Below are 15,870 nucleotides of genomic sequence, written 5' to 3'. Positions count from 1 at the left end.
TAATAGTACAGTTTTATATTCGATATGCAAATGCAATCATCTCAACGAGAAGGAAAATTTCTCAACCTGCTAACTATTTTTGTCCCCTTATACCTAAGACAGGATTCGCCAGCTCTGTCCCTGTTGTTGAACCAATCTGGAACCCGATCGTGATTAGATAAATTGACATCAACAGGCGTTTGGCTTGGAAACTACAGAGACTAAAGTGCTGATTGGAAGTGGTGTCAGAAATGTAATAGGGTACATGAGTAGGTCAATTTGCTGATTTTCCTGCAGTGTCGACGACACATAGGGTGATGAGCCCATTATCGCTATGTTTCTATTATCACGCTACCCATTTGAAGCCGTTGGTTAGAGCAGTGTCTGCCATCTTTGTTTAACGCATCGAATCAAATGGTAGCGCAACAATAGGGGCACTCGGTTCGTGTTTTCTTTGCGCTCAAACACGAGAATTTCACTGTTTTCAGCGCATGTATGTTATTATCTTGGTACTTAACAACGAAGCAAAGCTGTTGATGCCAATTTGTACGCATTCCATTGTTTGTAGGCCGAGTAATTAATGAATCAGTGCGGCGCCCTCCTTAGTATGGTGAAAATAGGCACTTCACCCTATCTCGTTTTCGGCATACAATTAGAAAAATATTTTTTTGCAAAGACGTATTAGACGATAGGTAAAAGGTATAGGTATAATTTTAATAATTTGTTGATTGAAATTTAAATTAAACTGTGATTGGAGCCAGAATAACAGATTTACGGACTTAAGAATATTGATCATGAGTGAGAATGTGCTTATCTTGAATGGAACTAAAAATAATTTTGATTGGGACTACAATTTCTGCCTTCTTTAAAAGCTCCAACATGTTTCAAATGAATTACTGGTATCCTAAACGGCTGAAAATATATTTGGAAATTATTTAATGGGTTTTGTGTGTGTTTATGTGTGTGTGTGATACCTATCCCATCTCCCACTGGCTGGCAGCGGTTTACAGAAAAAGATGTTTGCATGCATTTATATGCATGCATGTTAATAACTTGATTCCAGGATTTGGGTAAGTGCTAGCTCAATTGATTTTCCAATTACCCATTTCGTATACAGAGCAAACCGTGTTCCGAGGCAATCGTTCCAGCTGATTTACTACCACAGATGCAAAGTATCGCCAAAGGATTTTGGTTTGTTTGGCTCACGAAATACCTAACCTCAACCAGTTCTTGCAGTGCAAAATGTTTTGTTTTCCTCACGAAATAATTCGGCGCAATTTCTTTTTTAACGGGAGTAGAAAGGTAATAGCTTGGTTCTTCTCACACTCTCGTTTGCAGCAATAGCGTTCGTACAGAAGCGATGAGCGCCGTGCGCGGAGGTGTATTCGTGGTATTCGTATGCCCCGTTTGTCTCCTCTACTGACGATGCTTCTGCGAGGAAGAAAACCCTTCAAAAAACGCTTTTTCGAGTCGTCCCACGTCATGAATGTATTTTCTTCGACGTATCCCATATTATCCGACTGTTCGACGATCCTTTGGTACTTTTTCCCAGCCAATAAACACTCAAAAAACGTCCCAAAATGACAGCAATTTACGGAAGAGTTTTTCACTTCATACGCGACGAACCGACCGACCCGGAAATGATTTAATGGGTTATAAAGCTAAAATTTCTATGAAATATATCGTGAGTATATTCTATCAAAACAAGCCAAAAGCAAATTTTTCCCCAACACAGCATCTATAACCCCCTATAATATCTCCTCTAGGAGTAAATAGTTGAAACTAGTCTCATTCACGATTATATCGAAGACTACATATTAAGAAGGCTGATATCTCTTTCCTTCCCCCATACAAACGACAAGAGATAGAGGTTACAGCGCCTCTATTAGATTAAGGTAGGAAGCTTAATGTAAAAGTTTATATGACTGTGTACATCTTTATGGGAAGTAACAAAGGCTCCTCCGTAACTTTTCAATAATAAACTTAAGAAAAAACATGTTTTTCCGTGACTCTTAACAAATTTGTATCTTTGTTTGAACAAATTAATGAGAGAATGTTGAGGAAAATTGCTATTTCGAACTATCAAAAACATACCACGATACCTACTCAGTATACCGAGTGCGCAAAAACAGTTTCTTTCATATTGTGTGACTCTTCAGAAGGAAAAAATAAACCGTTATTTTTATTCTTGTCAGGGTGATCTGTCGAGATGAGTGAATCGGAGAAGCAAGAAGTGATGCTCTAGCCAAATACGGAGAATGTTAACTTCCGGCCTTTACGCTTAAGACGCATAAGGCATTCGTGATGTGAAACATTTGCTGAAGGTAAAAATGGAGTTTATACTGATGGGAGTCAGCTTTATCAAGTTCTACCATGTCAGGCATTCAGTGCTAAGGGACCATTCATAAATTTCGTAACGCTAAAATTGTCCAAAATTGACTCCCCCCTCCCCCCATGTAACAAATTGTCACAAATTTATCCACCCCCTCCCCTTAGCCCAGGAAAAACCAGTCATTTTGCATAATAACTTGTAGCCCGTGGTTTTTGTGACGCTGCTATAATTAAGATCCTCATATATATGGACATCGAGAAAATCACTGCTCGGCTTCAAGAACTGATACCACTTACTTGCACCGTGGCCACTAAAGGATCATATTTGGACGAAATATAGTTTATTATAAATCTAGGAAGTAATTCTCCGTATTTCAAATGATGTTTTTGTGATGAGAATCTAGATGAACCGACCCATTAACTACTACCTGAAACAGTGTGATACTTCGCTCGTGTACTGATCGTGCCTGTGAACCGCTCAAGAATTTCAGTGAAATTTGTCTTGTTAACGTTGTTTGAGGTGGAGTTGCGATTTCTAAAATTGATATTAATTGCATTACTTTTCATTAACCTGACACGTCGAGAGAATATTTGCGGATATTAGTCAAGTCTACAATTTCTAAACGGATCACCACAACTCACATACGCTGTAACGATGGTCTGCAAGAAGTGTGCCTCTGTGATAGTGCCAGGAGAGAATATAATCATTTGTGAAGGCTTTTGTTCCGACCAATATCACGCCGACTGTGTGTCGCTGACCGTTCCTGAGGTCGTCAGCTGTAACAAACATCGAAATATTTGGTGGATGTGCACACCATGTATTTAAATAATGAACGACGTTCGACATTTGGGAACGTTCCATGATAAAGGGCAAGCGCTGTCCGACGCTGACAGTTTTGTACCAATTCACCCTGCTTCTGTAGCTGTTCATGCAAAATCGCAAACAGATGAAAATAGCCTAAATTATCTGGAGGAATTGACCAACATAAAGCAACAAATAAACGATATTCAGGACTCAATTGCTGAGATTTCCCGTTTACGTTTCGATGATACAACCGTGCAAAATAACTCTCCTCCCGCTCAGTCATCTCCGTTATCTTCTACGAAACTACAGCAAGGCACCGGTAGTGTTTCGACAGTTTCGCACCACTCGACAATTTCTGTTTCATCGCTCTGCTGGCTTTTCTTCACACGAATCAAGAACTCCGTTAATGAGAAAGATGCGATATGGTTGCGAGTGCGTTAGGAATTGATTCTATCATCAGGGGCGGCGAAACACTTTACGCCCGAGTGGGTAGAAAGCATAAGGTGAGGGGTCCATTAGTACACTGAAAACCATTCGATGAAGAAAATAACAAAACAAATTCTTGTTTTCCTAATTAGTTGATTTTAACAGAAAAATGAAAAACGTAACTAAATTTTCTCTTAATTTTGCGAGATTCTCAAATAATAGTTATTGAAAATTATTATTGATTTTGATTCAAGACGCACATCATACGAAATGACAGCAAAGTAGCCAAGATGCACACCTTACTGGAATACATCAAGGTAGCGACAGTATATTCATACACGCTGGGCATAACGGTTATGCAGGTAGGTACTTGTCTCAGCTTGGAAAGCTTGTTTTAGCCCGGACGCAACTACCTGAACCAGTACACAAAAATCAGAAATTCAACTGACCTCATTTTGGTTTTGCCTAGTTTTTCTTTAAAAATATTTCAATACAGGAATGATTTTGATTGACATTTTTTTCAATACATGTATACTGAAAGTTGAAAGTATTGTCGAAGATTGTCAAAATCATTCTATTTCGGATTTAGTCGATTATATAGTAAAATTCCAATTATTAACAAATGTAATATGTAATATAATAATTATTTTTCATCTTTTGAGATTCCAAACTAGATCTGGAATAAGTATGAAATTTTTTTGTAGTGCTGGCTGACTAAATAGAAAAGAAATAAAAATTATTCCTTTCATCTAAAATTGAAATCATCAATCAATTACCAACAATCCTTAAATAGCTTTGGTTATTTCGTCGCATTTAAGAGTGCAGTTTATAAAAAGATAACATTATGAGAAACATAACTCTATATTATATTTACGTGTGGATTACTGACATACGGAGTATTTCAACAATTTAATTCCATACCTTCATCCGTCGGTCGGTGAAACAAAATGTTTGAAATATCGTATGTTGTATTTTACGACGAAGCAGTTTAATTCAACAATGAGATTAGTTGAATTCCAATCGTTTGTGTCTTGGCTGAAAAGATAGTGTAACGGCATATGCAATTGTATTTGAACTAAAACAAGCGTTACAAGCTGAGACAAGCTTTTCAAGCTTTAGCTCAGGTAGGCTTTTTAAGTTTTGTGCTAGGCTGAAACGTTCATGTCCAGACTGAAACTGACAGCTTCAAACCAACAACGTTGGATTATTGTTTTCAACAAAAATTTAGTTCGCCCAAATATTAACTAGACGAAACCAAAAACTCAACTAATGTTTTAGTTGAAATTGTGATGAATCGGTTTTCCGTGTAAGGATTATTGCCCTTTTCGCAATGCACACGCTTACATTACATTCACATTAAATCACGTTCGTTTATGCAAATGAAATTGTGAAATTCAACCAAACAAAAATTACTAATTTTTGTTTGGTTGAATCCGAAGAGAAAATTTAATTCAGCTACCAAACTAAGTGGTTAGTCTCCAACAAAATAAACTAAGTTTAAGCATTTTGGGGGGTAGGGAGGGTATACCAAATTTGTGACGAAGTGTGACGAGGTCAGGGTAGGGTCAGTAGTTGGACGACGTAGCATTAAGTTTAAATTTTTTTGACGGGCATCAAAACCCATTGATTAGAGAAAAAAATTTAATGTTCCTCCATTCCCAAGAGAAATAAATTTAAGTTCACACAAGTTACTTTTCATGCGGTTTTTCATGATGTATATTTTGCGATTCGTAGTAAACTTAGTTTATTTTGTTGGAGACTAACCACTTAGTTTGGTAGCTGAATTAAATTTTCTCTTCGGATTCAACCAAACAAAAATTAGTAATTTAGATGAACGTATGCTGGATAGAATCATTGGCAGCTGCAGGATTGTGAAATGAGAGAACTTCTCTTCACCCTTTGACATATAAAATTCAAAACAAAACTATCAACACTATATTTGTCATGAAATGGGCTTATTTTGTACGCAATTTGCTGTTATAATGAATATGTTGATAAAAGTCGTCAAACATTTTGAAAGGACATTATTTGAAATAATTGTAAAACAAATGTAATTTTTTTTCATCCTCCGGCCGCGTTGTAAAGGATGAGGGGTGGGGGGGGTTAAGTAAATGCTACGTCATTTATGAGGGACCCAATACTACGAGGGGGGAGGGGGAGGTCAAAAATCGTCGAAAAAAAAGCTACGTCATTTGTGTACGGCTCCTTAATGGAAAAGAAGATGGGACGCCTATCTGTCACTTCGCACGATATAATACTGTTCACTTTTTCTTCTCTGTGACTTGCACTCGATCGATATAAGCTAGGTAGGTCACCTTCACAATCGCTGACGATCCCTCGGCTGGTACACCCTCAGTACACTATCGGTGTCACTCTATGGATGGGGCAAATGGGGCTCGTCTGTCGATGTAGCGTCAACAACAAGTTATAATGGTTCTAGGTCAATTGGCCGAAAGTCATTTGGCCGAATGTTGCTTGATCGAAAGCCATTTGACCCAGCAAACAACGTATGCTGAATAAGCCTTTGATACAATAGAATAAACAATGACCGATTAAGCGATTATCCAGCAAAATTGGTCGTTGGGATACCCTACTTGAAAAAAAATCAAATAATTCACACGATGCTTTGAAATTAAAATTTCATCTGCATTTCTGTCTAATATGTACGTGTAAATATGACTTTTCCGTCAAATGATACCGAAATCATATTACTACATCGTAAATCATTCAAATAATAAACAAACAGTTTTCTGATATTTTGTTTAAAAGAAGAACGGTTATTAGTGACTCAATTAATTACGCTTTGTTTAGTAAATTACGCCATTTGGGTAGCTATGACGAACGAATCTGATTAAATAAAACATATAAACCAATAATCAATGAAACCATTAAAACAACATTAAAAACATATCGGACCATCCGGACGCTGCCAAGTGCGGACTCGCCAACGGGCGAAGTAGGCGGAACAACGTTTCGTTAAAACAATAACTGTAGCACTTGAAATAACTCCCCTGTAACCAGTATTATTACAGCTCGTAATTGCAATAATTGATCATCCATCAAATTATCTTCAGCTCTTCACAATCTCATGATCGTTGCTTCTTTTCCTTATCTCTTCCCCACAGATTTGGCAGCAATTCGTAAAATTTTGGAAAATGAAACCGGTGGCGCACTCTGTCCGAGCTGTCAGATGCCCTTTGATAAGGGTAAAAAGAGGAAGTTGATAGATACTTGCGGACACGAACGATGCTACTCCTGCATGTTTCGGAATGAAATTTGCCCGATCTGCCACCCGACCACACAGCAGGATATTGATCATGGTATGTACACTTTCACTTAGGGTATGAATTATGGCGTGTTGTTCATTCATAACCGGGGTTTCTGCTACTGCATGATCTATGTCTAGTTACATTATTTGGTCACAGTATTATACTGCAAATGAGTAAACAGAATCTTCACTTTATTTTCATCGTTTTGTTGCGTTATTTCCCAACATAGCTCCTATTTTTCTGCTTATAGTAATATTTTATGTATTTATTTTCACCACATGTAAACATAGAAAGGAGTAGTGTAAACACGAAAACGTAAAATATATGAATAAAAATCAAACACAGTGTAATCATCAAATTGTTGAAAATGCATACAAGTTTTTACAAGATTCTTCTTCTACAAAATACAAGTTCTTTGTTGATGCATTAGATTTTCTTGATAAAATTGTATAAAACTTTTTCAATTTGTGACAATAATATTTAATATTAATAATTAATGAATATTTAAGTAGCTTGTGGCATACAATTTAGTGTTTGAAAATAATTTCAGACAAATGTCTACTGTGATTACGTTTTACAAATGTCATTCGATCGGCCAGTTTTGCCCATTTTTTTCGACATCGACTGAAGAAATTCCGTGAATAACGCCCATCGATTCTTTGCGGTTTGTCGCATCGTCTTGAGAAGTTCCCTGAGAGCGAATCGCATGAAACATATTTGTGCACGCTCTATTCGGTCACTTTGAACGGCATAATCTAGCGCCCACACTTGTATAGTGTACTCCAGAACTCTTCTAATCAGGGCACAGTAAAGAAGCTTTAGTGCGTAGAAATTGTTAAAAAGCCAGGTATCCCAAAAGCTTTGGTGGTGGTCTTGACGTTAACTTTCATGCCGGCATACACCACTCTTGTAACATGTAGAGGAGACCGGGGCTAGTTGGCGGTTGGGGTAAGTTGGCGGAATCCCATTTTCTCCGTTTCTATTAGTCATAAAGCGCTGTCTTTCGTTATGAATATCAAGTAATGTGAAACGCATTATCCAATGTGCTTTTGTTGCAAAACATTTTGTTTTGTAGAAGCTTTGGGCGATATTGTGTTTTTGAGCTTACTTTGTAAATTTTCTTAATTATAAAAACAAATTGTGTTATTGAAGGTGGTTTTCAATCTATTCCTCGAATGATTATATTTTTCGATAGTGCGTGAAAAGAGCTTTCAGTATCCGTATAGATATTACACCTATCCATACACAAAAGTATTTTTTAAAATCCTTTTTTATAAAATGTGCGGTTGGGGTAAGTTGGCGGTGACACACGCGGGGTAAGTCAGCGGTACTATTTACAGTGCAAAAATAGGCATCAAAAATTTTCCTTTCTGGAATTCACTCCAAAGTAAGAGAAACTTTTTCTTGTGTCTCTCGTCAATGCAGGGGACAATTATTTCGGCCAATCGCCTGAATAATTTCAAAAATTTGCTTTTGAATATGGTACGCGTCGAAATCAAAATGACGGGGTATTGAGACTGAAATATAATGAAAAGTGTCGAATAATGTACAGTTTTATTGAAAAGACAATCGGCTCATTTCATAAGAACCACTGATGTAATCGAATTTCCATTTAATTATTTATTTTCTTGCATTCTGCCAACTTACCCCATACATACCGCCAACTTACCCCGAGGCTGAGGTAAGTTGGCGGCTTTTCCGCGTCATATATTTTTATCTCTAGAAATGAAGACAACGTACCAAACATTTCCTTAAAATACAGAAATGTTGCCAACAGTCTGCCCTTTCATGCAACGTGTTCTATTTAGCAAGATCTACCAAAATCAAAGTGGTAAAAAATGAAAACTGAAAACACCGCCAACTAGCCCCGGTCTCCCCTGCATATGTCAGCATGAAGCACTATAAAGTCGATATTCGCAGCTATGGCACGTGAAATTTATAGATCATCAGCGAACATCAGTTTTCCAGACTTTATACGACTGTAGACTCATTAATGAATATGATAAAAATGAGAGGCATAAATGTCTGTCTTACGAGACGTCACTGGGTATGTTGGACATACTTGACCACTTATTATTTATTCTTATAAACGATCAGAGATATATGAATGCAACCAATTATTCTGCTAAGTTGAAAATCCTAGCCGTTATAGTTTCCAAATTACGATGTTGCGAGATACTTTGTCAAAAACCTTGGAAAAGTCCATATAAATTAAATCCACTTGCTAGGGTAACTGCTCCTCATTTCCGTGTGACATTGGTTAGTACAGTCTCTGCCATCAGTGTCCAATGCATTTGCTCAAATGTTAAAGCACTTGTTATTCACTTCGCCCAAATACATATATTTCCCCTTTTTACACACTAACTATTGATTCCAATTTTTGAACAATCAATTTGCAGTAGAACATGTAAACCAATCAAATTAAATAATCCGACAATATCACCAATAAGATAAATAGGAGATCGTCTACCCTACCTACTAACATGGTATGAAAAATGTTGTGACTTTATTTATGTGCGTATCTCTTATATACTCCTAACATGACCTGGATAATGCTGCGTCCGTCCACATCCATGCAGAGAGGTTCTATATTTTTTCCTGTTCGTCGGTAAATGTTTCATTTATCATTATCTCGTCAGCATATAGGTAGGTATACGTGGTTGGAGAGTGACCATAACTTTTTATGTGCAAGTTTAGCTCTTGTGTGATTGACTTGCCAGACAGATTGGCTCGCTGGCATACTTTCGAAAGAGATCGCTCATTATTGCATGTCGCACGAGACGGCAGAACATGTTTTCTGGTACAATTCGCAAACTGTCGTCGGCTCGTTGCCGCCGCGAACGTAATTTCAGCTTTTTTTTCTTTTGCGCTTATCGATGAATAAGCGGTATTTATTTTGTCTACCAATCAGAATGATCACACGCAATATTTTACCAACCCTTTCAAGTTGGCGATCGATCGAAATATTCAGGTTGTGACGTGTAAATCCTTGAAGTGTTAAGAATCTGAATGCACTCATCCAGTCTTCATCGTCTTACCAACCACGATTATTGCTGAAGACTTCGTTATTTATTTCTTTCAACTGCGGTATTACTTTAATATTAAAAGGACGCTAAAATGCTCTATTTTGAAACACGCTTTAAAGGTTGACATAACAGGTCGTTTCTATTTATTTATTTACTTTTTTGCCAGAAATCTAGAATCGAAATGTTACTAATGTAGTTTTTCATTGAAAACCACTGGGGCAGCGGATTGCACTGGTTTTGCACTTTCTAGCAGAAGTGGGAATGAAACACGTCTAGTGGCCTGCTCTTCTGCTAGAAAATGCAACACCAGTGCACTCCACCGCCCCGGGCTTTTAAATGAAAAACCCCATAAGTTAGAATTGAAATTCGGCTAAAAACTTCTTGCGTGAGACGTCGCAAGAGTAAGAGTCGCAAGGATGAAACTGCAGTGTAAAAAACTGATCAAACCAAATAATTCACTCGCAGGACAATCTTCTTTTCAACAAATTTTTCAACGAATCTTATACCGAAAAACACTAGTCAGAATATTACGCTTGTAGTTCATAGCCGACTTTTACATTTTAATATAAATTCAGATTTAGAATCCGTTTTTTATTTTTTCGAAATATTTTCCTCGCATTCTTTAACGAAAAATTATTGACACCTTTTAATTAAAGATATTTTTTTTCAAGTTACGATTTTTGAACTTTTGGAGTTTTGCTAAATTTTGTCACTGTTCGTATTGATGTTCTCCGATTTTGATGAAAAATTCAGTAGTTTGTTTGTGCCTTTATGGGATGGACTTCGGTCAAATGTTAGAGTTCTACTTTGACAGAGACGCCGGCGTCGGCGGTAAAACATGATGATGTGTTATGTTCTACCATAGACCATGCAGTAGACTTGGGTGAAACGCCCAACTCCTACTCTGCAGAAGGCAAAAAATTCTTCACATTTCCTTTCGATCATGCCCATATGAGCCTGCCTAGTTCTAGTTTTCCGTTCTAAGTTTATAACTGATTCGCTCTAGAATACCTATCCGTCTTTCAATTTCATTGCTTTCGTTTCTCTTAGTCTCAAATTTGCCGAAAATAGCCAACAAAATCGATACAGCAAAAATAAACTGTCCTGAAAAGACCCAGATTCCGACTTCCCGTTTAAAAACATTGATTGAACTCGGTTGGACCATATTTGAGCCAAAGATAATCCGCTAAGCACTGTAAAGATTTTGAAAGAACTAACGCAGACATATTCAACAGTGACAGATATCCCGAAAGGTCACCCAGATGAGTTCAGAGTTGTGATATTCTATTTAATGCAAGCAAATAACGTTAGTGGCGACAAGGCTTGTATGAAGGACTACCGCGTCTAAATGTCCGCTTACAACGTTGAGATCGATGGTGGGGTAACCGATTCGAAATTGTGCATGGGTCTATTGAAGCACGGGGTTGATTATTTCAAGGTCCCTTTGCTTCATTGAGCGATGGTTTTTGAATGGAAATTGCGCTGGATAGGACAAAATTGTGTGTCCCTTCAAACTCGTACCGGGTGAGCTTTGGTGTTAAATTACATGTTCTTCAACAAGAATCGTCTGCCTGTTTGGCTGTTGTACCGAGTATCGTGAGGATGACTCTTGCATTGAGAATGCTGAAAAATGGGTATGCCTATTATGAGAAAGTCTATATGTATGATCTAGGGTTCTAGGAATCTAAAGCGTCCCCTTTAAAGACGATTACTCTTGCAGAAAAACTAAAAAGAGCTACCCCATTCACCACGACAAATCTTTGTGCTCTTTTGAAAGAGTATCACTCTGATGATCGCCATGTGGAAATCAATCAGTTGAAACAGCAGTTGGAGTTAGAACCTGACTTAGTTTCTTCTCGAGCAAAAACTGCATTAGTTTTGTAACCCTTTTCTTCTTTTTCAGTGTACAGTTTACTTGCAAACGGCACATTATCTTGACTTATTTCATGATTTATACTCACAAAAATAAAAAAACGGACATGATTTCAGCGCTGCGGCTCTGCACATGGAGCATATAATTTGCAACGAAAAGAAAATTAAAAGAATGATTATTTTTTCGATTTTTTTACCAACCTCAACATATACAACCCTTAATATAAGTGAGCATCTTAAGTTATTTTGGACATATTTAACATATTTGAACAAAATTGAAATTGTTGCTTCTAGTCAACTACAAAAAAAATCTACTGTTTCATACATGATTTACAAAAAGAATATCAGATGATTCTTCGAACATGATTTTTAAAACGTATGCATGACATTTTAATTGATGTATCCGTTGCACTTGCTGCAAAACCGAAAGCAAATAAGTTTTTAATCCTGTTTAAATAGGAAAAAATAAAGTTTCCAAATGTAGTGATTTTTTAGCATTTAGAGCAGTTTTCTAGTAATGTCATGTAGTAAAACAATAATGATTTACTATGCTATATTTCACCCTAAGGAGGAAAATTTGGTAAAAACCAAAATTTCTCGCTAGGATGAAAACAACACAGTATGAATAATGATTTGTTGGTTTTTGCACATTTTAGAATTGTTGACAATGGAAAATACGGTATTTTAAATCTAAATCCGTGAATGGATCTATAAATACAAGCGCTGGTATGTTAACGTATTATTTGTTACTTGCTATTGAAAATATAACCTGGATTTGTCTAACCTTTTTTCTATTACCAATTCTGTGATATTATAGCATGATAGAAGTCGTGAAACAGTGCGTGGGCGCACGGGGGCGAAACAATAGAGCAAGAGAGGAATGAAGATTAAATTTAGGGGGACGAAAATTGAAACGCATCTTGATTCAGAATATTGTTAACTTTTCGTTAATTTTATGTTTAAAATAACTTTTTCAGGATTATTTGATATTATATGATTATAGTATATTATATGATAAAATCAAAATCAAAATTATTTATAGCAGTTCAACATTGTTAAAATTTTACGTTTTTCTGCAAACAAATGTTTTAGGGGGCGAACTATAGTACATCTACCCTAGCTCTTTGCAACAACCTAATTGTGGATAGGTTTGCATCGATGAATTTTAAAGTAAACTAAGGTGGTGATAACTTCTTGGGATGTCGTGCAATTCTATTTTTACTCGAAGTCCCTTTTCAATCAATTTTCCATTCGCAATTCAATCATTTCTTGATTTTTCAGAGAATTTTACCTCAATTTAACGTGCTATAGTCATATATTCTTGGAAAAATCTGGGGTTTAGTACGATTGAAAGGCTTCCCTTAGAAAAACACATCAGGGAACGTGGTCCAGAGCAATTTTAACACAAGAAATATTTTTTTTTTATTTATTACTATGTGCAAAAATAATTTAGGAGACTATCAACAATATGGAAATGTGAAAAAATAATTTATTGGTTAAATATTACCTTGCTTTATCGGAATGTGTACAATGGAAAATAGATAGAAACAATGAACCGGAAACGGTGACAATTCACCTTTTTTTGGACACACTGGGAAAAGATATGTCCTCAAGCAGGAATTGAACCTGCGATCTCCCAGTCTCTAGTTGGGTGGGCTTGAGACCAGTTCGACGCTAAATCTAAACTACCACAAAATTTCATATAAACAACTTAATGGTTGTGATAATTAACACATTTTTTTGTTCGCGTGTGAGGATTAAACAATAGCCAGCTGTATAAGCTGGATCGGTTCGTCGTTGGACACCAGTTTAAAGCTAAGTGGTTTTTGTCTTTTGTAACACATTTATTGCTTTCTTCCGTCTGCGCGGGCGCTGACCCCGTGCGTTGACGTTTTCTATGGTTCCCTCTCCGGACGGTCAAATGGAAGTTGAATCGGGTTCAACTTCTAAGGCTCCCCCCGGCCCAAATGCTATCCAGAACTCTCAACTGGTCCATTTGTGGTCTTCTTTCGGCCCAAGACTAAATCACTGAATCTTCTTCAGATTTCTAGAGACCTGACGGAACGGTTCTCGGCTGTGACCGAAATTTCAACGGTCCGCTCAGACAAGATAAGGGTGTTGCTAGCCAACTCAAAGCAGGCAAACGACATTGCTTGCTGTGAGCACTTTACGCGGGATTATAACGTGTATATTCTAGCTGTAAAAGTACAATCCGAAGGCGTCGTAACCTATGAGAGTTTGACGTGCGAGGATCTGCTGAAGTATGGGGTTGGCCGTTTCAGAGACCGCTTACTTCAGCCAGTCAAAATACTTGAGTGCAAACGTTTGCACTCAGTAGTAGTTGCGGGGGATGGTTCAAAAACGTACCATCTGCCGATTGTAGTCTCAATCAATAACGGTTCAAGGCCATTGAAATCAATCAATATTTCGCATGACCTCACACGAAATATCGATTGGAAGAGCTATGCTGCCACGATATCCGACAACATCGAATCTACCCAAGAACTTCCTCCGGAGGAAGAGTACAGGTTTTTGGCTGGCTTGATTCTCGACAGCGCGAATCAAGCTCAGACTAAGCCAGTACCCGGCGCGAACATACAAAAACGCTCTCCTAATCCGTGGTGGGACAAAGAGTGCTCAGACGTGTACGCGGAGAAGGCCGCCGCGTATAAGACCTTCCGGGACGACGGGTTACCCGCTAGCTATCGACAATATGCGACGTTAGAAACGCGAATGAAGAGTTTGATGAAAGACAAGAAACGTAGTTACTGGCGCCGGTTCGTTGACGGACTAACGAGAGAAACATCGATGAGCACTCTTTGGGGCACGGCCCGGCGTTTGCGAAACCGAAACAGTACTAACAAGAGTGCAGAATATTCAAACCGTTGGATATTCGATTTCGCCAAGAAGGTTTGTCCGGATTCCGCCCCGGCACAGAAGATTTACCGCGCCGCGTCTCCTCATGATAGCGCGAACGAAACACCTTTTTCGATGGTGGAGTTCTCACTTGCTCTCTTGTCGTGTAACAATAAAGCTCCGGGGTCAGACAGAATCAAATTCAAGTGAAGGTCATCGCCATCCAAAAACCAGGAAAACCAGCCTCCGACCACAATTCGTACCGTCCGATCGCAATGCTATCCTGTATCCGGAAGTTGTTCGAGAAAATGATCCTATCCCGCCTCGACAATTGGGTCGAAGCAAATGGCTTACTGTCAGATACACAATTTGGCTTTCGCAAAGGCAAAGGGACGAACGATTGTCTTGCGTTGCTCTCAACTGAAATTCAAATGGCCTATGCTAGAAAAGAGCAGATGGCATCAATGTTCCTAGATATTAAGGGGGCTTTTGATTCAGTTTCGATCAACATTCTTTCAGAGAAGCTGCACCAGCATGGTCTTTCAGCGACTTTAAACAAACTTTTTACTAAACTTGTTGTCGGAAAAGCACATGCATTTTTCGCATGGTGACTTATCGACATCACGATTTAGCTACATGGGCCTTCCCCAGGGCTCATATCTAAGCCCCCTGTTATACAATTTCTACGTCAACGACATTGATGAATGTCTTGACAATTCCTGCACGTTAAGGCAACTTGCAGACGATGGCGTGGTGTCTGTTACGGGACCCAAAGCTGTCGATCTACAAGGACCATTACAGAATACCTTGGACAATTTGTCTGCTTGGGCTATTAAGCTGGGTATCGAATTCTCCACGGAGAAAACTGAGCTAGTTGTATCTTCAAGGAAGCGTGAACCAGCATAACTACAGCTTCTATTAATGGGTCAAACTATCGCTCAGGTCTTCGCAGTAAAATATCTAGGGGTCTGGTTCGACTCGAAAGGTGCTTGGGGATGCCATATTCGGTATCTGAAACAGAAATGCCAGCAAAGGATCAACTTTCTTCGTACAATAACCGGAACATGGTGGGGTGCCCACCCAGGAGACCTAATTAGGTTGTATCAAACAACGATACTGTCGGTAATGTAATACGGATGCTTCTGCTTTCGCTCCGCCGCGAACATACATTTCATCAAACTCGAAAGAATTCAGTATCGTTGTTTGCGTATCGCCTTAGGGTGCATGCAGTCGACCCATACGATGAGTCTCGAAGTGCTGTCGGGCGTTCTCCCGTTGAAAAATCGATTTTGGGAACTCTCATATC

General features: G+C 38.3%; 1 protein-coding gene across 4 annotated transcripts in view; it reads left to right on the top strand.

The window, feature by feature from the left end:
• The window catches only part of LOC131683594 (protein TANC2), a 283,296-nt gene that overhangs the window by 228,696 nt on the left and 38,730 nt on the right, over window positions 1–15,870 (top strand). For all 4 annotated transcript variants that reach the window (XM_058965699.1, XM_058965700.1, XM_058965702.1 and 1 more), the window contains one exon: window positions 6,667–6,861. In XM_058965699.1, coding sequence (XP_058821682.1) covers window positions 6,667–6,861 — 195 coding nt within the window. The remainder of the gene's footprint in view (window positions 1–6,666; window positions 6,862–15,870) is intronic.

Source organism: Topomyia yanbarensis, chromosome 2 (assembly GCF_030247195.1).
Source record: "Topomyia yanbarensis strain Yona2022 chromosome 2, ASM3024719v1, whole genome shotgun sequence".
Taxonomy (NCBI): Eukaryota; Metazoa; Arthropoda; class Insecta; order Diptera; family Culicidae; genus Topomyia; species Topomyia yanbarensis.
Note: the sequence above shows the minus strand (reverse complement) of the source record. Positions and strands in the feature narration are given on the sequence as shown.